The sequence below is a fragment of the Lepus europaeus genome, chromosome 12 (assembly GCF_033115175.1).
Source record: "Lepus europaeus isolate LE1 chromosome 12, mLepTim1.pri, whole genome shotgun sequence".
NCBI lineage: Eukaryota > Metazoa > Chordata > Mammalia > Lagomorpha > Leporidae > Lepus > Lepus europaeus.
The window spans coordinates 90996668-91021715 of record NC_084838.1 but is presented as its reverse complement, the minus strand read 5'-3'; the positions used below and the strand labels follow the sequence as shown (position 1 = coordinate 91021715).

Here is a 25048-nt window from a genome sequence, read left to right as displayed (position 1 = left end):
AAATAGGCTTTATAAAAAACTTTTACAATTATTATGGTATGCTGTATCCTTCATCATAGCTAAGAACATTAACTTAATTCTGTAATTGTGACAGATCATACTCTTTATTTTATTAGTTATAAAATCTGATGACCTAAAAGTATGAGCTCACTCAAAAAAACCCCAAAAGACTCTTCAGATGACAAGTACTACCCACAACAACATTTTCAGCCTCTGTGAAACTGAATTATCAACTATCACCACTGGAAGAAAAATAACCTTTTTCTGAATTTTAGGAATTATATCTTGAAAATAACCAAATTGAAGAAATAAGTGAAACTTGTTTCAATCATACCAGAAAGATCAGTGTTATTGTCCTACGTTATAATAAAATAGAAGAAAACAGAATTGCTCCTTTAGCTTGGATAAGTCAAGAGTAAGTACATGCTACAATTTAATTTTCTTAGCCTACTTCTTCCCTTTACTAAACAATGTATGAAAATCAGGAGTGGAGCAAGTGCTGAGGCATTGAAGGGCCTGCAGACAGGGCTCTTTCCTGATGCGTCCTTACCCCAACTCCACACTTTGGTTTCCTAGCACAGCTCCAAATCTGTTAATGGTGACTGGTGTTAGGATTACCCTGGTTACCAGTGCATTGTCAGTATGACTGCACGACACTGGGACAGCTACCACGTGCAGTAGCTGGGCTGGCTATGACCCTGAGGTTTGCTCTCAACTCACAGGTTGGCAGGAGGCTTAAATGAGATAGTGCACTGCACGTTTTGAGGATACGATCTGTCTTTCTTCTCTTCAGGTTGATGCACCTGGTTTCAGAACTGCGGCCTGCCTTTCCATACCATTCTGCTTTCCTTTTCCCCAAAGACCTCTTCCTTTAAGTCCTAGAACATAAGGACAGCAGGCAGCTCATAGACCCCACCGTCCTGAGGGGAGGTGCTGGAGGCAAGTCCTGCATGTCCAGCAGGCATTCTGGATCTGGGCTGTGTGTCCGGGAATGATGAACCTGAGCAGCCTGTGATGCATGCTGTTCAGATATAAGATGAGCAAAGATGTAAAGGAGCCATCCAGAGGGTAACTCGGTCCCTTGTGAGTCCCCAGTCAGGTGAAGAGAGGGGCAGAAGCTCACCACAGTCCCAGATCTCACGGTTGATTAACAACCATTTCAAGATCCCTCTGTCTTACTCCAAGCCCCAGAATTGTCAGGCCACCAAATCCAATGTGGAACAAAAAAATGGAGAGAAAACATAAAATAAGCAAAAAATAAAATCTTCTTCTGGAACCAGAGGCAACTTCTGCGATAGATGGTTTGATGTAGGTTTTGTTTCTGAATCAACAGTCACAAGAGAGATATTTTGGGATGTCTGTAGGCCTTCCTAGTACCCTAGGTATCTCAGTTTTTTCCCTCCTGGAGTCTGGTGTTCCCCTCTAACATACTCATGCAGCTGGGTTAGTATAGGACACTGCCAAGAACATGGTCTTGGAGCTAGACAGACCTAGGCTGGCACATAACTCTGTATCTAGAGTCATTACTTCAAGTCAGGAGTTGATAAAATGAACCAACATCAAGACTGGCCTTGTCAAGGGTGAGAGCTGTGATTCCCAACCTGGCTTACTTCTCTGCTGCAGGAACCTGGAATCCATTGACCTGTCTTACAACAAACTCTACCATGTGCCCGGACACCTGCCCAAGTCTCTACTTCACCTGGTACTCATGGGGAATCAGATTGAACGCATCCCAGGCTATGTGTTTGGTCACATGGAGCCGGGCCTGGAATACTTGTATTTGTCATTTAACAAACTTACTGATGATGGCATTGACAGAGTCTCATTCTATGGGGCATACAATTCCCTAAGAGAGTTATTTCTGGATCACAATGATTTAAAATCCATACCACCGGGGATACAAGAGATGAAAGCACTGCATTTTCTGAGGCTCAACAACAACAAGATAAGGTAATTCTGGCTTTTTCAAGTATCAATTTAAACTGTGGTTGACAAATACATGAGTAAACACCATGACATGAACTCTAGGATTTGCTTTAAGGAAAAAAAGTGCTAAGAGGTTGGATCACTCAATATTCACAAATGTTACTAATTGTTGAAACTGAGTAATAGGTAAATGAAGATTCAATGTAGCTTTTTTCCCCTAGTTTTGAATGTTTGCAAAATTTCCTAGAAAAACATTTTAAAATTGAGTATTACATAACACATACAACCTTAGAGGCAGGTTAAAATAAGGATTACAAATGCTAACCATATTATACTAATACTTTTACCTCATAAGTAATTTTGAAGAAACAGACCTGAAGTGCACAAAATAAAATATATACTAAAATTAATGCTGCTCCTTGCTAGATTTTTCTGAATACAAAATTCTGAATAAACTTAGTGAGACTCAACTCTCCTTACTTGGGAACACATAATTCTGTGTGTTCAGTGACCTGCTGAGTCTTTGTCCCTGCTTAACAGCAGAAGTATCTTGAGATGATCTGGGATGCTTAGTTTGCTTTTTAAAAAATTTATTTTGGTGGAGGCTGGTGCTGTGGCACAGCAGGTTAAGCCACTGCCTGCAGTGCCAGAATATGATATGGGTGCTGGTTCAAGTTCAGCTGCTCCACTTCTAATCCAGCTCCCTGCTAATGTGCCTGGGAAAGCAGCAGAGGTTGGCCCAAATGCTTATGTCCCTGCAACTATGTGGAAGACTTGGATGGGAGGGAGGGAGAATATCTTTCATCCACTAGTTCACCCTGCAAATGTCTGCAATGGTCCAGGCTAGACCAGGGCAAAGTCAGGAGCCTGGAACCCCACCTAGGTTTCCCACGTGGGTGGTAGGGGCCCAAGCACTTGGGTCTCCTGCTTTCCCAGGTGCACTGGAACTGGAGCAGCCAGGAATTGTACTGGCACTCATATGGGATGCCAGCATCTCAGGGACAGTCACAACACTGGCCCCAAGGGATGACCAGTTTCCTGGTGCCTCATTGCCACCACTGCCCGGTGGCAGAAGTGTCTGGGATGACCCGGGACACTGCATTTGTTGGTGTGTCACTACTGGAGGTGGCTCTGTCCCTAAGGGCTGTGCATCTTGCTCTTCCCCATCTGTAAAGCCTCAAACTAGAGGCTGATTTTGTGGCACAGTGGGTCAAGCCACCACCTGCAATGCAAAAAAAAAAAAAAAAAAAAAAAAAAAAAGGGAAAGCCCTTGCTTTTGAGACCCCATGTCCAACTTTTGCTTTCCTTCCTGTAGGCAAAAATCCTATAAGGCTTCCTTCAAAGAGCCTGCTCCTTACTTGGAGAGTTGTGTCAACAACCCCAAGTGGTCAATGGACATGCTCCTTTGTTTGTGGTGCTTGGGCAGGTGGTTGATGTGGAAATTACAACTTTAGTTGAGACGTTTGCATTCCCAAATCATAGTACAGGGTTTGAGTCCCTGCACTACTTCTAATTCTAGATTCCTGATAATGCAGGAGAGCAACAGTGATGGCTCAAGTAATTGAGTCGATGACACTCCTTGTGGGAGACCCAGATTGAGTTCCCGGCTCCTGGCTTCACCCTAGCTCAGCCCTGGCTGTTGCAGGCATCTGTGAAGTGGATGGGGATTCCTGATCTTTCTACTTTTTTGTTTTTTAATATTTATTTGAAAGATAGAGTTTCAGAGAGAGGGAGGGACAGAGAGAGAGAGAGAGAGAGAGAGAGAGAGGAAGAGAGAGAGAGCCTATCTGCTTGTTCACTCCCTAAATGGCTGCAATGGCTGAGGCTGGGCCAGTTTGAAGCCAGGAGACTGGCACTTCATCCAGGTCTCCAGTGTGGGTGCATGGCTCAGTTTGTAGACCATCCTCTGCTTTTTTCCCAGGCACACTAGCAGGGAGCTGGATTAGAAATGGAGCAACTAGGATTCACTGGCGCCCTTATGGGATGCTGGCATCACAGGTGGCAGCCCAACCCACTGTGCCACAATGCTACCCCTGTCTTTCAAATAAATAACATAATAAAAAAATTTAAAAACCAATAAATTGTGTTGCTGTTGTTGCTTTCAGCGGACTGCCAGAAGAACATATTCTGAAAAAATAAAAGTATGAATTCATACTGACATTCTCAACTCAAATTTAACAGCATATTTACCTAACTCCTTGTTAAACTCCTTGAAAATAATGAAGAGCTACTCTTGTTCTCTTCATAACATCTCACTGTCCTGGGAACTAACTCATTCCCAGAGATTAGTGTTAATCCCTTCTATGGGCAGTGCCTTTAATGACTTAATTATGTCGGACTAGGCCACACCTCTTTTAGATGCCCCCTGCCTCTCAATCACCATACTGGGGGCCAAGACTCCAGCATGTGAACCCTTGAAGAAACCACATCCAAACTATAGCAGAGTGTCTGGCTTCCAAGTCATAAATAGGAAGACTCTCCCTACTTACAAGATATTTTCATTCCCTATTCTAGTGCATTTACAGCTTCATTTTTCAAAAAAAGATTTACTTATTTATTTAAAAGGCAGAGTTACATAGAGAGGGGAATTGACACAGAGAGAAATCTATCCACTGGGTCATGCTCCAAATGGCTGCAACAGCTGGGGCTGGGCCAGATTGAAGCCAGGTGTCAGGAGCTTGTTCCAGGTCTCCCATATGGGTGCAGAGGCCCAAGTACTTGGGCTTTCTTCCACTGCTTTCCTAGGCATATGAGCAGGGAGATAGATTGGAAGAGCAGCAGCTAGAACTCAAACTGGCACTCATATGGGATACCAGCATTGTAGGCAGTGGCTTAACTCACTATGCCCCGACACTGGCCCCTACAGCTTCACTTTTCACATTTAGACCCTAGACATAGTTGAAATTTATTCTGGTGTAGGATATAAGGATCTATTAACAAATGTAAAACCTAACTCTCATATTATGAAGGCTCAGCATTACATGGACCATTTGTGACTTTTCATGTCTATCTTTCCTTAGGAATATTCTTCCAGAACAAGTTTGCATTGCTGAGGAAGACGGTGACTCAATGCTGGAACATCTTCACCTTGAAAACAATTATATCAAAACTAGAGAAATACCATCCTATGCATTTTCATGCATAAGATCATATTCAAGTATTGTTCTTAAACCACAAAAAGTCAAATAATTTCAAGTTTTCCCATCACCATTTATAAATTTTACTCATATATCTGCAGTAGTATCATTTGTCATTAATGAGAGACATAGCCTTCGTGTTATATTAAGTATCACATTGCTGGTCAAATTAATTTGCCAACCCTCTGACAAACAACCAAAAATTTACATCTAGGCATTTTAGTGGAGGTAAAAATGCTCAGTTTCCCCACTCAACCATCTGATATTAGCCAGGAGAATCTGGAATGAATAAGTACATCCTCTGTAATTGCCAAAACATCCTGTGTAAAGTTAAATATTACTGCAATGTTAATTTCCTAGCTTTATCATTGCACTGTGGTTATGAACACTATTAATATTAAAGTAAGCTGGTAGAAAGTTATATATATATTCTATATTACTTTTTAAGTTTTGTAATTGTCAATGTATTTTAAATAAACAGTATTTTAAGATCTCTCATTTTTTATTCAAGATAAATATATTATGGAAAGCAGTAGTTAAAAATACAAATTAAACTATTCAGGTTGTGATCCTGTTAATGTAAACCTAGTGCATGAATTTTTGGAAATTCTTGATACAGTGGTCATAATTAGCATTTATTTCTTCTGCCCTAATTTGCAGTAATACATCTTTTTATTCATTTTAATCAACACAAAGGCATTAGTATTTTCTATGTACTGGCACTACCAAATGACACATTAAAATCTTCATTGCATAATGATCATATCTTTGTATTGCTAACTCAATTGATAACAAAAAACTATGCTGGTTTCTTATGAAGTTCCTATATTCGTCTGTGGGCAGAGTTCTCCAATTTTCAGGGTCTAGTTACTTAATCTTTTGATAGTTCCTGTACCACTCTAAGAAATCTCTTGTCCCATTTTATAGGACAGTTACAGGATTCAGAGAAGAACATAAATCATTTTGGAAAATATGAGTGTACTCATTATCACTAATATTCATGCAAAGCTGAGAGAAATCAGCATATCCAACCACCACTGATTACATGGGTAAATTAAAGATGTGAAAATGTGACTTACCCCATTTGAGCCAATGTTATTTCTGAGCCCCTTTCTTAACACTTAGGATTCTGAGACTACAAAATGAACAAGAATAATATGGGACCAGGCACTGTGGCACAGTGGGTAAAACCACCACCTGTAGAACTGGCATCTCAAATAGGTGCCGGTTCAAGTCCCGGTGTTCCACTTCTGATACAGCTCTCTGCTATGGCCTGGGAAAGCTGAATAAGATGACCCAAGTCCTTGGGTCCCTGCACCTGTGTGGGAGACCTGGAAGAAGCTTCTGAATCCTGGCTTCAGATCGGCCTGGCTCCAGCAGTTGTGGTCATTTGGGGAGTGAACCAGCAGATGGAAGACCTCTTTCTGTGCCTCTGTCTCTCTGTAACTCTGCCTTTCAAATAAAATAAAGAAATCTTTAAAAAGAGGATAATATGAAGATGAATGTGAGATTCAAGGACAAGGAATAGATACAGAATTGAATGGTTATGACTGGAAATAGAACTTTATATGGGCTGGTGGCGTGGCATAGGTTAAGCTTCCACCTGCAGTGCTGACATTCCATATGGGCGCAGGTTTGAGTACCAGCTTCTACACTTCCGATCCAGCTCCTTGCTAACTGGATTGGGAAAGCAGTGGAAGAAGCTCTGGGCTCCTGGCTTTGGATCGGCCAAGCTCTAGTCATTGCAGCCTTCTGGGGAGTAAACCAGCAATGGAAGGCCTCTCTCTTTGTAACTCTGCCTCTCACATAAATAAATAAATTTAAAAAAATAGAAACAGAACTTTACAGAAATGAAAAGTTGAGATTCATAATCAGTTTAGGAATGTAGGAACCTTACTAATGTAAACAGGCGAGGCTGAATTTAAGAAACAGGTAAAAACAAGAAGATAATGTTACACATGCATTAAACAAGAACCCATGTGGAATATTTCTTGCTGTATGGTTATAAATGTACTGACATGAGCTAACATTATTAGTGTCAAAGGGGATTCATGCTGAATAATCCAGGTCAGTAGAACCAGCAGGTGCTGGGCCATTCCTTCGTTCATTTCTTACTCTTTTAATCAGTTTCTCTTCCCGACTCTGTCAGAAACAGAGTCCTTAGTAAGGATGACTAATTAGAGCTGTGCTCTTAAGTTAGGACATATTTATTTCAACTGATTTTAGAATTTAAAATATATTTAGCATGAACTTGTTCAATCTTGAAATTTCAAGTACTAAATGGGAAGTCTTAATTCCGTTTTAAAAAGTGATAAATGTCCTTATAGTAAACATTTTCATGATCTCACGCTATAACAAACTGATGCTCTGTGTGGCTTTATCAATATACTATAATTAAATAGAAACATAATGAGGAATTCTTGGCCTAACCATTGAAAATATCATGTCCCATTTTTGCAAATACTCTTATGTACAAGGAATGTTAAATATATTTATAATTTTGAGATTTGGCTTATAGATATGATTATTTAAAAACACTAAATATATGATATATTAAGAGACATATAGTCTGGTATTGCAAGGAAATAATTACACTAAGAATTAGTAGACTTGACTGTGAGCCCATCTTGTTCTTTGGTAATCGATTATGGAGTCCTTTTGTTTCTCAGCTATTCATTTAATTCAGTTATAAAATAGCACGTTTGGAACAGATCAGTGGTTTTTATACATGACTGATGAGGGCTCTGTGTCACTAAGTAAACAGATCTCCTGCTCAAACCAAGTGTCTGCTCTCATCAGAAAAAGCTGGGTGCTCTTTTCTCTTTTTGTAAAAACAAGGACTGGATATTATCTAAATGACACAGGTTTTAAAATACCTTCTTTCTCCTCACTAACACCACACTCCTGAAGCACCAAGCTGGAGAGGTTGGCTTTAGGCAGCACATGAGCTTATTGGTCCCAAGCAGCCTCCTGAATATCCACCCCTAGGTGCCCCTTCTGCAGGAGACCAGAGTGCCATCCAGTTCACACTTCCCTTGTTTACCAAGGTGCTTCCCCAGAGTCTGGGTGGGAAGTATGGAACTCAAGTGTAGCAGGATATACAATCAACGCACAAAAATCAACAGCCTTTGTATACGGACAGTACCAAGGCCTAGAAAGAAATCCTAAGATCAATCTCATTTACAATAGCTACCCCCAAAAATCAAATAACTTGGAATAAATTTAACCAATGATATCAAAGACCTCTACGATGAGAACTACAAAATATTAAAGAAATAGAAGAAAATACCAAAAAAAAAAAAGGAAAAATCTTTCATGTTCATGGATTAGAAGAATCAGTATCATCAAAATGTCCAGACTACTAAAAGCAATCTACAGATTCAATGCGATACCAATCAAAATACCAAGGACATCCTGCTCAGATAGAGAAAAAAATGATGCTGAAATTCACATGGAAACATAGGAGACCCCGAATATCTAAAACAATCTTATACAAAAAAATAAAGCTGGACACATCACATTACCTGATTTCAATACATACTTCAGGGCGGTCATAATCAAAACAGCCTGGTACTGATACAAAAACAGTTGGATAGACCAATGGAACAGAATAGAAATGCTAGAAATCAATCCAAGTATCTACAACCAATTCATCTTGGACAAAAGATACAAAAATCAATCCCTGGAGCAATTACAGTCTCTTCAACAAATGGTGCTGGGAAAACTGGATCTTCATATGCACAAGAATTAAACAAGATTCCTACCTTATACCTTACACAAAAATCCACTCAAAATGGATTAAAGACCTAAATCTATGACCTGATTCCATTAAATTATTAGAGAAACTTGGGAAAACCCTGCAAGACATTGGCATAGGCAAACAGTTCTTTGAAAAGACCCCAGACACAGAGGCAATCAAAACCAAAATTGACAAATGGGATTACATCAAATTGAGAAGCTTCTGCATTGTAAAAGAAACACTCAGCAAAGTGAAGAGGCAACTGACAGAATGGGAGAAAATATTTGTAAACCATACAACAGATAAAGAATTAATAACCAAAATATATAAAGAGATCAAGAAACTTGATAATTACAAAACAAACAACCCAGTTATGAAATGGGCAAAGGAACTAAACAGGCACTTTTCAAAAGAGGAAATGCAAATGGCCAATATACACATGAAAAAATGCTCAGGCTCACTGGCAATCAGAGAAATGCAAATCAAAAGCACAAGGTTCCACTCACACCCGTGAGACTGGCTTTCGCATAGAAATCAACAAACAAATTCTGGTGAGGATATGGGGCAAAACGGTACCCTAACCCACTATTGGTGGGAATGTAAACTGGTAAAGCCACTATGGAAGACAGTATGGAGATACTTTCGGAATCTAAATATAAATCTACCGTATGACCCAGCCATCCCACTCCTGGGAATCTATCCAAATGAAATAAAATCAGCATATCAAAGAGCTATCTGTACACCCATGTTTATTACAGTGCAATTCACAATAGCTAAGATATGAAATCAACCCAAATGCCCATCAACTAAAGATTGGATAAAGAAATGATGGGACATGTACATGATGGAATACTACACAGTGATACAAAAAAATGAAATCCAGACATTTGCAACAAAATGGATGAAACTGGAAGATATCATACTTAGTGAAATAAACCCATCCCAAAGGGACAAATATGATATATTTCCCCTGACCTGAAATAACTAATAGAGCATCTAAAAGGCAATCTGTAGAAATGAAATTGACACTTTGAGAAGCAATCACTTTGAACAGCTCTGGTCTTGACTGTTGAGAAACAGTCTGGATTTTTTCTTCTTTTTTCATTCTTTCTCATTTTTCTCCTTTCTCATATTTTATGTTGAAATTTTACCCAAAATAGAGATAATCATATGTGTATAACGTTACCTGAAAATAGACCTTAGTAAAAAACAAGAATGGAAATAAGAGAGGGAAGAGGAAGGGGTGGCAGAGTGGACACAATGGGAAGAATCACCATGTTCCTAAAGATGTAGCTGTGAAATATATGGTTTGCAACTGCAAAACTGTATGGTACTTCATACTTTCTTTTTTTTTAAAAGATTTATTTTTTATTATTTATTTGAAAGACCGAGATACAGAGAGAGGTAGAGACAGAGAGAGAGGACTTCCATCTAATGGTTCACTCCTCAGCTGACTGCAACGGCCAGAGCTGCGCCGATCCGAAGCCAGGAGTCAGGAGCTTCCTCCAGATCTCCCATGCGGGTGCAGGGACCCAAGTACTTGAGCCATCTTCCACTGCTATCCCAGGCCATAGCAGAGAGCTGGATCGGAAGAGGAGCAGCAGGGAACAGAACCAGCACCCATATGGGATGCCGGCACTTCAGGCCAGGGCTTTAACCCACTGCATCACAGTGCTGGCCCCAGTGCTTCATGCTTTCATATGGACCTACTTCTAAGGGTACAATTTAAAAACTTACTACAGGGTCTGGCACTGTGACATAGTGGGTAAAGCCACTGCCTACAGTGCCGGAATCCCATATGGGCACCAGTTTGAGTCCTGGCTGCTCTACTTCCAATCTAGCTCTCTGCCATGGCCTAGGGAAGCAGTAGAAGGTGGCCCAATTTCTTGGGCCCCTGCATCCACAAGGGAGACCCAGAAGAAGCTCCTGGACCCTGGCTTCAGATCAGCCCAGTTCTGGCCATTGTGCCCATTTGGGGAGTGAACCAGCAGATGGAAGACCACTCTGTCTGCTTTTGCCTTTCTGTAACTCTGCCTTTCAAATAAAATATATAAATCTTTAAAAAGAAAAAAAGCAACTTACTATGGGATTCCCAAATCTCCTTAAGCGTGGTGGGAAAAAATAGCATCTTGAATGTTAGAGTGAGCATGGGGATATGATTAAGTGATAAAGTGATCATATAACTAGGACTAAATGTTTGATAATAATAATAGAATCAAAAAAGAGTGAATGCTCCAACAAGGGAAGCAGTCCACACAGCAGACTCATAGAATAACAATCAGTTCAAATAACACTCTGACCTCAAAATCAGCCTTTAAAGCATCTGAAAATGCCATAAGAGCATGTCAGGCATGGAAAGCCAAAACACTGTGGCAAAAAGTATCCCACATGAAGGACTTCTGTGGGTGAGACCCCAGTGGAAAGAACTGGCCATCAAAGAAGGAATGAATTTTCTCTGAAGGGAGGATAGAACTTCTACTTTGCTTAGAGCCTTGTCTAAATACTGATGCAGTTTGTGGACTCAAAAGGATTCCGTAGCCTAGGCAGCTCATATCAAAAGCCTCTGGTGATCACTGACATCATACATAAGAGTGTTAATTGTTAAATTAACAACAGCAGGAGTCACTGTGCACTAACACCCCATGTAGGACCTCTGTGCTCAATGAGTTGGATTATGAGAGTTAATAGTAAAACTTGATCACAAAGATCTACTTCATTTTAATGTATTCAGTGGACATTACCTATGTATCATAAGCTATACTAATATCTAAGTGCTCGCAAAAGATGCAGCATTCTTGGGTTCTTCTTCAAAGTTTACTCCCTCACTACACACACACACATACATATGTATGTGTGTGTGTCTCAGAAAGGTTATTGAATTAAAAAGTACTTTCTTTCCTTATTGTAAGAACAATTGTTCATGTTCTAGTGCACAGTAGGGTAATATTAGTTAACAATAACATACTGTAATTTTCTAAATAGCTAAAAGAAAAACTTCTGAATGTTCACACTACAAAGAAACCTTGAATATATGAAGCAATCGATGCTAATTATTGTAATATGATCATTAAATGCATGCATGTATCAAAATATTACATTGTACCACATAAATATGTACAATTACTGTTTGTCAATATAAGTTTAAAAAAAAACTTGTTTGGAAAAAAAAATCACCCCCGTTTAATCAAAGTTAATTATTCCTTAAGATGACAATTGTATTATGACAGAACAAAAGCATCCAGATATTGGATAGTTGAAAAAAGGCATACACAAAACATCTTCTCAGCAGTGTGGATGGGTACCTCTGAGGCTGTCAGGACAGGTACTTTCCCCAGTTGCACAGTTATTCCAGTAACTGTTTAATAATGGGAAGTGAAAATCTTTTAAATTCTGTTGGACGTGTTAATGTATTGTGAAAATGCTTACTTTAAGATTACTTAAGATTTGGTACAAATATGAAAATTTAAGGTATAAATTATGGAATTGCAGATCAAGGATAAAACCTCAATTTTTTTACTGGTAGTACATTATGTGCTAAGCATAGTGCTATAGGCAAAACTGGTTTCCCTGAATTGACAGATTTCACTAGGGACTAACGAAGGACGCCTGTGATGTCATACAGGCCATGCCTATACTAAATCACCTAACAAATAAATACACACATGCAGCTCAGAGGAAAAAAAGGAATGGCAGGTCACAGCTGGGTCTTGAAATAGGATTTGAGTGAGCTGAGGGGGCATGAGGTCCTGGCCCAAATACATCAGGACCAAGACAAAAAGGGAAGGCACCAAGGCCAGAAAGAGACCACACCCAGCATGATGAGAAGTGCAGCAGTCTAATAAAACACAGCAGGCAACTGTGAAAGCATGCTTACCCCATGAAAGCAAGGGGAAGGGGAAAGAAATGGAAAGGGGGCTGGCGCCGCGGCTCACTAGGCTAATCCTCCTCCTGCGGTGCTGGCACCCCGGGTTCTAATCCCAGTTTGGGCGCCGGTTGTGTCCCGGTTGCTCCTCTTCCAGTCCAGCTCTCTGCTGTGGCCCGGGAAGGCAGTGGAGGATGGCCCAAGTCCCTGCACCCGTATGGGAGATCAGGAGGAAGCACCTGGTTCCTGGCTTTGGATCAGCGCAGCGCGCCGGCCATGGCAGCCATTTGGGGGGTGAGCCAACGGAAGGAAGACCTTTCTCTCTATCTCTCTCTCTAACTCTGCCTGTCAAAAAGAGAGAGAGAGAGAAAGAGACAGAGAGAAAGAAAGAAACAGAAAGGGATAGAGTGGGAATCCACACTACACAGGGAAGAGACACTCCAAAAGCAGCTCAGGGGACAGTTGTCTGTCCAGGTAAGGAGCACAGAAGAGAAAGGATCTCACATGCTGCTGAGAAAGGGTACACCTGTGAGTGAACAGGTGACTCTGGGGTGATGTCATGGGGAAGGAGGGCAGTAAAGATGGGAGGGAATAGAGTTGGAAGCAGAAAACATGGGCAGGGACAGCTGAAGGGGTAACAAAGACAAGAGCAGCCAAACCACACCTTAACAGGCACTGAGGGGTGCCGGATTCTATCCTGGTTGCTCCTCTTCCAGGCCAGCTCTCTGCTATGGCCCGGGAAGGCAGTGGAGGATGGCCCAAGTGCTTGGGCCCTGCACCCGCATGGGAGACCAGGAGAAGCACCTGGCTCCTGCCCTCGGATCAGTGAGATGCGCCGGCCGCAGCGGCCATTGGAGGGTGAACCAACGGCAAAAAAGGAAGACCTTTCTCTCTCTCTCTCTATCCACTCTGCCTGTCCAAAACAAAACAAAACAAAACAAAACAAAACAAAAACAAAAACAAACAGGCACTGAACCTCCACTTCAAGAGAGGAACAACGATATTTGCCAGGGAGCCTTGGACCTCTCAGTACCTTCCAAACACAGGATGAGCCACACCTAGGAGTCCAGCTCCTCAGGTGTGTTACACTGCTCTGGGATGGATCTATTGATTAGCTATCTACTAAGAGATAGTTAGCTTGGGGCCAGTTCTGCATAGTGGGCTAAGCTGCCACCTGCAGTGGCGGCATCCTATGGGATGGTGCTGGTGCTGGTGCAAATCCCAGCTGCTCCATTTCCGATGCAGCTCCCTGTTAATATGCCTGGAAAAGGAGAGGAGGATGGCCCAAGTCCCGGACCTTTGCCACCCATGTGGGAGACCTAGAATAAGTTCCTGGTTCCTGGCTTTGGCCTGGCCCAGCCCTTGCTGTTGTAACCATTTGGGGAGTGAACCAGCGGATGGAAGACCTCTCTCTCTTTCAAATAAATAAATAAATAAATAGTCTTAAAAAGTTAGCTCTAAATTATCTGTTTTATTAGTTAGGTCTGTTTTGATTATCTGGTATTATTAGACTGATACTGATCAGGCATCTGGTATTATTAGTCAGGTATTGATTATTTCTTTGTGGATGTGGGTGTTGTGCAGTGACTAATTACAGAGGTGTATCTTGTTTCTCCAAAATGTTTGTAAAACAGAGAGAGTCCATTCTTGGACCCCTCCATTTGGTGCACAAAAGTTACTAAAAGAGCTGCTGAATACAGGAGCACAATCTTCCTGCCCCTGTCTAACCTGGATAAGATCAAAAATTGCTCAAAGTGGACGTTAACATTATTAAGACAAGTGTTTGACATAGTGGTTAAGATGCAGCCTGGGGCGAGCGCTGTGGTGTAGTGGGTAAAGCTGCTGCCTACAGTACTAGCATCCCATATGGGCTCTGGTTCAAGTCCCAGCTGCTCTACTTCTGATCCAGCTCTCTGCTATGGCCTGGGAAAGCAGCAGAATATGGCCCAAATGCTTGGGCCCCTGCATTCATGTGGGAGTCCTGGACGAAGCTCCTGGCTCCTGGCTTTGGATCGGCCCAGCTTCAGCCATCTGGGGAGTGAACCATCAGATGAACACCTCTCCCTCTGTCTCTCTGCCTCTGCCTCTCTGTAACTCTGCCTTTCAAATAAACAAATAATTCTTAAAAAAAAAAAAAAAAAAAAGATGCAGCCTTGTACCTTAATCCACTGTTGGCAGGAATGTAAACTGGTCTAGCCTCTTGTGGAAGACAGTATGGAGAGACCTCAGAAATCTGAAAATAGACTTACCATATGATCCAGCCATCCCACTCTTGGAAATTTACCCAAATCAAAAGAAATCAGCATATGAAAGAGTTATCTGTACCCCATTCTGTACCCCATTTTCTTTGCAGCACAATTCCCAATAGGTAAGATATGGAGTCAACCCAGATGTCCATAAACTGATGACAGTATAAAGAAATTGTGGTATATATACACTATGGAGTACTACTCAGCTGGAAAAAAAATGAAATATCTTTTACAACAAAATGGATGTAACTAAAAACCATTATACTAAGTGAATTAGGCCAGAGTAACTACTCAGCTGTAAAACAAAACCAAACAAAAAACAATGAAATGTCTTTTGCAACAAAATGGAAGTAACCGAAAACCATTTTATTTAGTGAAATAGGCCAGTCTGGAGTTCCAGATCCATGGCATCCTGGAGCTCAACCTGGAAGACAAGGAGGGAGGCGGGGGCGCCCTGTGACATTGGCCTGGGGCAGGCAGGGCCTGTGTGGCCAAGGCTGGAAGTCAACTCTAATAAAGTTCTTCCCACCTCTCCCCCCACAAAAAGGAAATAACCAGTCCCCAAAAGACAGAAAGCACATGTTTTCCCAGATCTGTGGTAACTAACAGAGTACCTAAAATGTAAAGTGCTGTAGTGAAATGGACATTTTGAGATTCGATGATTGTTTACAGCCCTTGTCTCTTCTGCTGAGGAAGTGTTTTTCACTTCATAATATTTGTTGAACTCTACTCAGTGTAGGGTAACCTTACGATCATTAAGTAAACTGAAAGTAGATCTTTGTAAAAATTAAGAGTGGGAATGGGAGAAGGAGAAGAAAGGGCTGGAGTGTGGGCAGGAGGGAGGGCAGAATGGGAACAATCACTATTTTCCTAAATCTGTACATATATGAAATACATCAAACTTGTAGAAACTACATAAAATTTAAAAAAAAAAAAAAAAAGACACAGCCTGGGATGCCTGACATTGGAGTACCTGGTTTCACTTCCAATCCAGCTTCCTGCTAATGTGCACCCTGGGAAGGCACCAGATCACGGTTCAAGTGCCACGCACGTCAGAGACAAGACTGAGTTCCTGGCTACTGGCTTCAGTTTGGCCCAGACCTAACTTCTGTGGGCATTTTGGGAGTAAACCAGCAGGTGGAAGATCTTTCTCTGCCTTTCAAATAAAAAGAATATAATAAATAAAGTTTAAAAAGGAAAAATGAGAAACTGAATGGGGAGAGACTTATATAGGATCATACAAAAGTAATAATTTCTCTTATTAAAATCTCTTGACTTGGACAAGAAAAAGTTATTTTTTTAAACATTTAAGTCGGCCAGTGCCGCGGCTCACTAGGCTAATCCTCCTCCTGCGGCGCCGGCACCCCAGGTTCTAGTCCCGGTCGGGGTGCCGGATTCTGTCCCGGTTGCACCTCTTCCAGGCCAGCTCTCTGCTATGGCCAGGGAGTGCAGTGGAGGATGGCCCAGGTCCTTGGGCCCTGCACCCCATGGGAGACCAGGAGAAGCACTTGGTTCCTGGCTTCGGATCAACGCGGTGCACTGGCCTTGGCGGCCATTGGAGGGTGAACCAACGGCAAAAAGGAAGACCTTTCTCTCTGTCTCTCTCTCTCACTGTCCACTCTGCCTGTCCAAAAGAAAAAAAAAAATTTAAGTCATGTTTTTCCAACCAGTTACACTTAGTGATCAGTCTAACATTGCCTATCCTTTCCAAAGCAATCATTTAAACATACCATGAATTACTATGTTTTTGACTTAAAAGAATGAAATACTCAAATTCTGGTATTTAAGTGAAACCTCAAAGGGTTGGGTAAAGCCCTTTATGATATCAATTCCACCTCTTCCCTTTACTTAGGAAAAGTTAGGAAAGTTTGTTCATCGCAGAAGTATTTACAGACTGACATATGACTGAATAATTTTTTGGTCCACAGTTGAACAGAAATTCAGACCCCTGATCAACATGAAATTCAAAAGCATTAAAAGTACCCCTTGAAAAGAAGTTTCTGGGCTTTTCTAAGCAGAATCCAGATGACCACTTGGTGTCTCAACTCATTAAAATCTGTGAAAGAGAGCGATCTCTTAAAGTTAAGAAAACAAAAATGAGTACCGTGGCTCAAAACTATAATCAGTACTAGTCATGGATCTGGCCAACTTACTCAGACTCTCAGTTCAGTTTCCTGTCTATAACATTAGGAAGCATCTGCCTCTGATGTTTGATGGGAAGACTACACGAGCCATGCATAACCCAGGAATGTGTTTTGCATAAGCGAGACACAGAATAAAGGTGAGGTTAAATGTCTTCAATGATAGAAACTGGATGTTAGGCCTCTGAGTAGGATGAATATTGATTACTTAAAGTAATGGATTCCTTAGATTGGTGTAAAACATGGTGGAGAAAAAAGTGGGCCTAGTGCACTAGTACTCAGCATACTGCTCTGTGAAGCACCAGAGAGCACACATCTGGGACCCTGCAGCCATGCCAGTGATAAACAAACCACAGCTCTCCTTGGGAAACTGGGGAATTAACAACAAAATCTGAGCTTGACCATCCTCTACTGTCACTATATGTTCACATCCAGGGCATGGTATAAAAATTCCTAGAGCAACATCTCCAAGCTGATGGAGCCCTGTGGGATAGAAGCTAAGAGGGACTTGAGGTCTAAAATACTCATCAGAGGTTTAAAAATATCCTGATCACTGCGATGAAAATTAAGTTTGACTTGTAATTCACTATGATTACCCATTGTACCTGAAAGGGAAGGGGAAGGAAGGAAGAGTACAGTATATAAAACAGCCAAACTAGAAAATTACTTGATCATCCTGTCTTATAGCTAGATTCATCCCTCTGAAGCAACCCCTGAGTGTGTCTCCTACAGTAGAATAAGACAGCTTACTATGACACTCCTAGACCTTTCCACTGGTGGCTCCCTCAGCAAACTTTGGGCAGAGGGTTTTATGGCAAGTTTGTTCCTTTCCTATTTCACTACTGGCCCCACAGCCACCGGCTCCAAAGGACACCAAGCCAACAGAACCACAGGTATTTATAAGATTAAAGAAAACATTAATTTTTTTGAAAGTCAGAGTGAGAGAGTGAAGTGACAACGTTCTCATTGGCTGGTTCACTCCCCATATGCTCATAACAGCTGGGGCTGGGCCAGGCCAAAATTGGGAGCCAAGACCTCAACCTAGGTTTCCCATGTGGGTGCCAGGGCTTGAGCCATCACTTGTTGCCTCCCAGGTTGTGCGTTATCAGGAAGCCGAAATTGGGAGAAGAGCTGGGATTTGAACCCTGGCACTCATATGGCATTTCATTCCAGGTGGCACATTAACCAACAGGCCAAAGCCCACAACCTGTAAACCATTTTTAGAGAAAAGAAAACTGCTGTACTAGTACACATCCATTCTGCTTATCTTAAACAAGATTTCTGCACATAACTCATGTGTTTTTGCTACAACACACTGAGCAGAATTCTGGAGACTGTAAACCCTGCTGGAACTCAGCCTGTCACACACTGTTATTTGCAAAGGAATGAATATTTCCAACTTAGTAAGGCTTAGTGAACACATAACTAAAAAAAAAGCATGAACATTTCATCTATGAAGTTATGTTTTCCTTTTTTCATGAAAATGGATAAAATCAAAACTTAAAGTCTAGCATATTTTTTCCTTTGCATAAAATGTGAAGAATGTGAATCCACACAAGGGAAAGCAGGATTGTATTAAAAATAACATGTGATTATACTAAATGAGTATTAGCCTGGAAAAGAAAAGGAATACATCATGTTATTAAAATGTTCTGGTGTGTTTCTAAGTAACAGAATAAACTTACATTAAACTATCAGCTGATACAAACAAATCACTTTATAAGTTGGAATCTGGTGAAGGTTAATTTGTTTTGCATAAATTGAGAATTACATTAACAATTATCAAATTTATATGTGCACATTTATAAAGTCAAGTTAACTAGTGTTGCAACACTGGAAATAAAGAATACATTATAAATTTATTCTGGGGCACTAGTTCTTAGAAAAAGCCCTGTGGTAATATGATAAAAGCTATGATGGATCCTCTATGTAAAAAAATACATATAAACACTTTACATGTCAAAAGATTCATAAAAATCTTTCTGTAAATTCATTAGAGATTCCTATTTCCAAGGGTAACACTTTAATCAAAATATATTTTACTATTTCACCAGAGTAAGGATAAACTAATGGTTAAAATTTAAGCAAATTGGGGACAGTGCTATGGCATAGTAGGCTAAGCTTCCACCCGTGGTGCCGGAATCCTATATGGGTGCTGATTTGTGTACCAGCTACTCTTTTCTGATGCACCTGGCTAAGCAATGGAAGATGGCCCAAGTGTTTGGGCCCCTGCACCCACATGGGAGACCCAGAAGAAGCTCCTGGCTCTAGACAGGCCCAGCTCTGGGCATTGTGGCCATTTGGGGAGTGAACCAGTGATTAAAGACCTTTCTCTGTGTCTCTCCCTCTCTCTGTAATTCTGCTTCTCAAATAAAAATAATAAAAAATCAAAACAAATTATCTTATTGCCCCATGATTGTATTCCATTTATTTTTTTCCAAGGCCACAGAAAAGTTGAAAGACTAATACAATGAAAATTGACATATATACCTGTATTCATCAGTGAATACTTTGCTAATTCATCTCACCTGTTTTTCTTTCCATATCTATGACTGTCTCCCCATTTATGTGCTTGTCCATATCTATAACACTGTTTATCCACCCATCCATTCACCATTCATCCACCTATCAGCAAGTAATAGGATCTGCACTACTTGGCTGCACAATGTAGACACCCTAACACTTCACTCTAGTACTTTAGGATCCGTCTCCTACAAACAAGGAAATTTTCTTGCATTACTATAAGGTAATTATCATTCTCAAGCCCAAGAAATTTAGCATTGATTTAGTATCATCTTACAGTCCATAATCAGATCCCCATTGTCCCAGTAGTGTCCTCTGCTGCCATGACCTGATTAAGGATCCTACACTGACTAGAGTACTGGTTTCCAACCTAGGTATTTCTTTCACACTCTCACTCTTTTAAAGAGTCCAAACCTATACTCTGTAGTATATTCTATAATTTCATTTGATTGTTTCCTGGCAACTTGATTTAATGACAGTGTAGGCGGAGTCCTATGTCAATGATGCTATATACTTCCTTCTGCATCATGTCCGCAGGCACAAAATTCAGTTTGGGGTCAGGTGCTGTGGTACAGCAGGTTAAGTCACCTGCATCCCATATTAGAGTGCTTCCATCCAGCTTCCTGCTAATGTAAGAGGCAGCATATAGTGGCTCAAGTATACTGTTACCAGGGTGGGAGAGCTCTGGGTTCCTGGCTTTGGCCTGGCCCAGTCCTGGCTGATGTGGCATTTAGGGAGTGAACCAGCAGATGGAAACACTCTTTCTTGCTCCCTTTCAAATAGATGAAAATAAATAAACTTTTTTTAAAATGTCAGTTTGTTCCATTATAGGTAATGCTGGGTCATTTGTTAAGGCAGCTATTGTCTCCTTATGAATATCGTGCCATGGCCGGCACCGTGGCTCACTAGGCTAATCCTCCTCCTTGCGGCGCCGGCACACGGGGTTCTAGTCCCGGTCGGGGCGCCGGATTCTGTCCCGGTTGCGCCTCTTCCAGGCCAGCTCTCTGCTGTAGCCAGGGAGTGCAATGGAGGATGGCCCGAGTGCTTGGGTCCTGCACCCGCATGGAAGACCAGGAGAAGCACCTGGCTCCTGGCTTCGGATCAGCGCAGTGCGCCGGCAGCGGCAGCCATTGGAGGGTGAACCAACGGCAAAGGAAGACCTTTCTCTGTCTTTCTCTCTCACTGTCCACTCTGCCTGTCAAAAAAAGAAAAAAAAAAAAAAGTATCGTGCCATTTAGTAAACTTTCACTTGGTGATGTTTGTTTCTGTTGATTATCTTTGCCTACGTCGATTATTATACTGGAAGTTTCACAGTAGTGATTTTCAGTTATTCCTTCTGTATTCATTAGTTGTATTCACTACTTCATTTATTCTTCTGTAGGGAAAAGCTCTGATCTTTTTAACCCCCTTTTCTTTCTTAGTATAAAAGGGATTTTTGGGGCTGAGGTTAACCTGCTGCCTTCCACATGGGTTCTGGTTAGTGTCCCACTGCTCCACTTCCAATTCAGCTCTCTTCCAATGTGCCTGGGAAAGCAGCAGAAAATGGCCCAAGTTCCTGGGCCCCTGCACACATGTGGGACACCCAGAAGCTGCTCCTGGCTCCTGGCTTCAGCCTGGCCCAGTCCTAGCCATTGCAATCATTTGGGGAGTGAACCAGCAGATGAAAGAGCTCTTTCTCTGTCTCTCCCTAACTCCGCCCTTCAAATAAATAATTAAAAAAAAAAAAAGAAGAGGATTTGGGGTTTGAAGTGTTATAATCCACCGCTACCTTGTTCTTTCTGGGATGCTCACTCTGCTTTTCATGGTTGCTTCTGTGGTCCTTTTCCAAGTTCTTGGGAATTTGTGCCTTTTGAAACTACTTGGCATGACAAACTATTCCACACCTACCTTAATACCCTCCCTGGTCCAGAACTGTTATTGGCTATTTCTCCAAGGAGCTCGGGTTCCTTCTGGTGAGAAAGGGTATTTTAAAAAGATCTGGAAGTTGGGTGTGTGCAGGTCCTCACAGTTGAAAGAGTTGAGAAATTTATTTTTAAAAAAACTACTACTTGGGGCTGGCGTTGTGGCATAGCCAGTAAAGCTGCCGCTTGTGATGTCAGCACCTCATATGGGCCCCAGTCAAGTCCCGGCTGCTTCACTTCTGATCCAGTTTCCTGCTAATAGCCTGGAAAAAGCAGCAGAGGGTGGTCCAAGTTCTTGAGTCCCTGCCACCCATGTAGGAGACCTGGAGGAAGCTCCTGGCTCCTGGCTCTGGCCTGTCCCGAAAGTAGGCCATTGTGGCCATCTGGGTAGTGAACCAGTGGAGGGAAGACCTCTCTCACTCTCTCCTCCTTCCTCCCTCCTTCTCTCTCTGTAACTCTGCCATTCAAATAAATAAAAATAAATCTTAACAACAAAATACTACGACTTGTACTATTCTTTAAAGGTTCACTTATTTATTTGAAAGGCAGAGTTATAGAGAGGCAGAAAGAGTCTTCTTTCCATTGGTTCACCCCCCAGACGGCTGCAATGGCTGGAACTGTGCTGATACAAAGCCAGGAAAAGGACTTGGGCCATCTTCTACTGCTTTCCCAGGCCATAGCAGAGAGCTGGATCGGAAGTGGAGCAGCCAGGACTTGAACCGGCACCCATATGGGATGCTGGCACTGCAGGTGGCGGCTTTACCTGCTACGCACAGTCCCTACTTATACCATTCTTACAGCAAACTGACTTTTGAAGCATTCCTTAAACATATTAGACATCTGTGTAGTGTAACAGATTGTGTGATTTCTTCATTTTTTCATAAATTCAACTGAATTTACTTTAAATGGCAGATTTCAGAACAGGAAATCCCATACAGGATGACAAGTGTGAGCTCAACCCTGTGACCCTGCAGAAGTGGTCCGTGGGAGGAAAGGACAGAGGAGGGCACAGGAGATGCCCCCATGCCCTCAGTGCTTCTGTCCACCATGTGGGACACTCCAATACTAAAACAACCCATGAGATCTTAACCGTCAATTTTTTCACAGAAGTTTTTGAGTTATCCACAACATTCAAAACCCTACATTTTTTTTTTTTTTTGACAGGCAGAGTGGACAGTGAGAGACAGAGAGAAAGGTCTTCCTTTGCCATTGGTTCACCCTCCAATGGCCGCTGGGGCCGGCGCACCGCGCTGATCCGAAGCCAGGAGCCAGGTGCTTCTCCTGGTCTCCCATGTGGGTGCAGGGCCCAAGGACCTGGGCCATCCTCCACTGCACTCCAGGGCCACAGCAGAGAGCTGGACTGGAAGAGGAGCAACCGGAACTGAATCCAGCACCCCAAATGGGACTAGAACCTGGGGTGCCGGCGCCACAGGCGGAGGATTAGCCTATTGAGCCACGGCGCCGGCCCAAAATCCTACATTATAAATATTTACATCCTAGGACTCAAGGACCTAGAACATTCTTAGATGGTATTTGCAAGGCTCTCTTCACCAGATAGTGAGGTTCATGACCCTTCCATACCCTACTTTCCTCACAGGGCTCACACCATTCGTTGGACAAACAGATAAGTGGATTACTACAGTACTACTATTGTGGTTACTACAGAAGGATATTACACAATCCATTCCAATCCCCTTAGAAGTTGAGGCAATACCAGATACTGGCTAATGAACATCAGAGAACTCAAATCTGAGCACTGGCAGGCCTTTTGTGTGTCCATAGCCCATTCTGGCCATTTGTAGATCCTACGGTGCCCACCTTATGCATCTGGTTTATTTGTCCAAGATAATTTCTTTAAAAAAATATTTATTTACTTATTTATTTATTTGAAAGTCAGAGTTACACAGAGAGAGAAGGAGAGGCAGGGGGGTGGCAGTGGGGTCTTCCATCTGCTGGTTCACTTCCCAACTGGCCGCAATGGCCGGAGCTGCACCAATCCGAAGTCAGAAACCAGGATCTTCTTCCAGGCCTCCCTCGAGGGCACAGGGGCCCAAGGACTTGGGCCATCTTCTACTACTTTCCCAGGCCATAGCAGAGAGCTATGAGGACAGGAAGAGGAGCATCCAGGACTCAAACCGGCGCCCATATGGGATGCCGGCACTGCAGGCGGTGGCTTTACCTGCTACGTCACAGTGTTGGCCCTATGCCTTTGGTAGTTTGTAAGGTCCTTCTCTGCTCTTGTCTGTATCTAGACTGGGACCACTGCTATCCACTTCAGGACCAAGAGAAGGGCTACAGAGGGTTTAAAATCCTGTGCTGGCTTGGATTAAGTTACTTACTTCCACAATGGTTGGAATTTAGATGGCCAAAAGAAAAAGAAATTTTCACTGAAGTCCCTTTTATGGCAATCAATGTTTCTACTCACAAACAGTATAGCAAATATTAGTCTTTTATGATTTATCTTCTTGTTTACTACATAATAATGCCCAGATTACTCATTGTATCTAAAATATTATAATAAAATAATTCCACAATTTCAAACCAAAGCACAAGAAGGTAAAAATCATGTGTAGAGCAGAATGAGCTACTCTCCATAGGCCCCTTAGGAACTAAGATGGGAAGGTTTTCTCTCACAATACTTAGAGAAGGAGCACTTGGCTGTGTTTGGAGTGACAATCTGGAAAGTGTGGCATGAGTAGGTTCACCTCACACTGTGGCCCTGCACTGTGTCAACAGAGAATGCACTGGGTCTGATTGAGCCTCCAGCACACTGCCATTTGTATAGAGAAGATAAACTACAATGCCAACCCTCTAGCATCACACTCCTTCCCTAAGACTCTGACCAAAGATTTCAGAAGACGAGCTTCGGTCCTCAGCAAGAGAAAATAGCTTTAAAACCTCAGGAGCAAAATCTTACAGGGGCCGCTCCTATCTCTCTAGACATGGGTGGCAAATCCCTGCCCAGAAGGGGCATGCAGTGTGACTGAGGGGAATGGTCTCAGGTGGGTGATGATGTGGACATATTGTGTCAGCGTCAAATGGAAAATGTAAGTCCCCTGGAGAGGAACCGGCTCCGTTCCAGAGAATGTTGTCATGCAAAAACAGGAACCATGCATTGGCAACTTGATTTTTTAAGGGAAGTTGAAATTTCTTAATTTTTAACTATAGCACAAAAATGCACATATATGATCCCAAAATATAAATAAAAATGTTCATAGCAGCTCTTCAAAAGGAATTTAACTTTGTTGAATTTATAAACAATTTGTGGCATACTCCTACAATGGAATACAATACAGTAACGAGAACGAACTACTGCTGACCACAATGGCATGGATGGGTCTCAAAATACAATGCTGAATGAAAAAGCCAGATACAAGAGAGAATATCAAGTATGATTCTATTTACACAAAGTCTAGGAAATAATCTAGGGGGTTGATGTCAGGCAGTGGCTTTCTGGGGGATGAGGAGAGAGTCAGGAGAGCTGGGATTTCTGGACCAAGAACCAGTGTGTAATTAGGCTGTACTATTATGATGTTTTATTCTGTAATAGACTCTTCAATAAAAAGTTAA

The 25048-nt window shown here is 42.0% G+C and overlaps 2 protein-coding genes across 4 annotated transcripts in view; one reads left to right on the top strand and one right to left on the bottom strand.

The window, feature by feature from the left end:
• The window catches only part of ECM2 (extracellular matrix protein 2), a 55236-nt gene extending 49010 nt beyond the window's left edge, over window positions 1-6226 (top strand). For all 3 annotated transcript variants that reach the window (XM_062208496.1, XM_062208497.1, XM_062208495.1), the window contains 3 exons: window positions 276-415; window positions 1624-1950; window positions 4947-6226. In XM_062208496.1, the coding sequence (XP_062064480.1) occupies window positions 276-415; window positions 1624-1950; window positions 4947-5115 (636 nt within the window). In that variant the 3' untranslated portion in view covers window positions 5116-6226. The remainder of the gene's footprint in view (window positions 1-275; window positions 416-1623; window positions 1951-4946) is intronic.
• The window catches only part of CENPP (centromere protein P), a 257893-nt gene that overhangs the window by 81663 nt on the left and 151182 nt on the right, over window positions 1-25048 (bottom strand). The gene's annotated exons all lie outside the window — the stretch shown is intronic.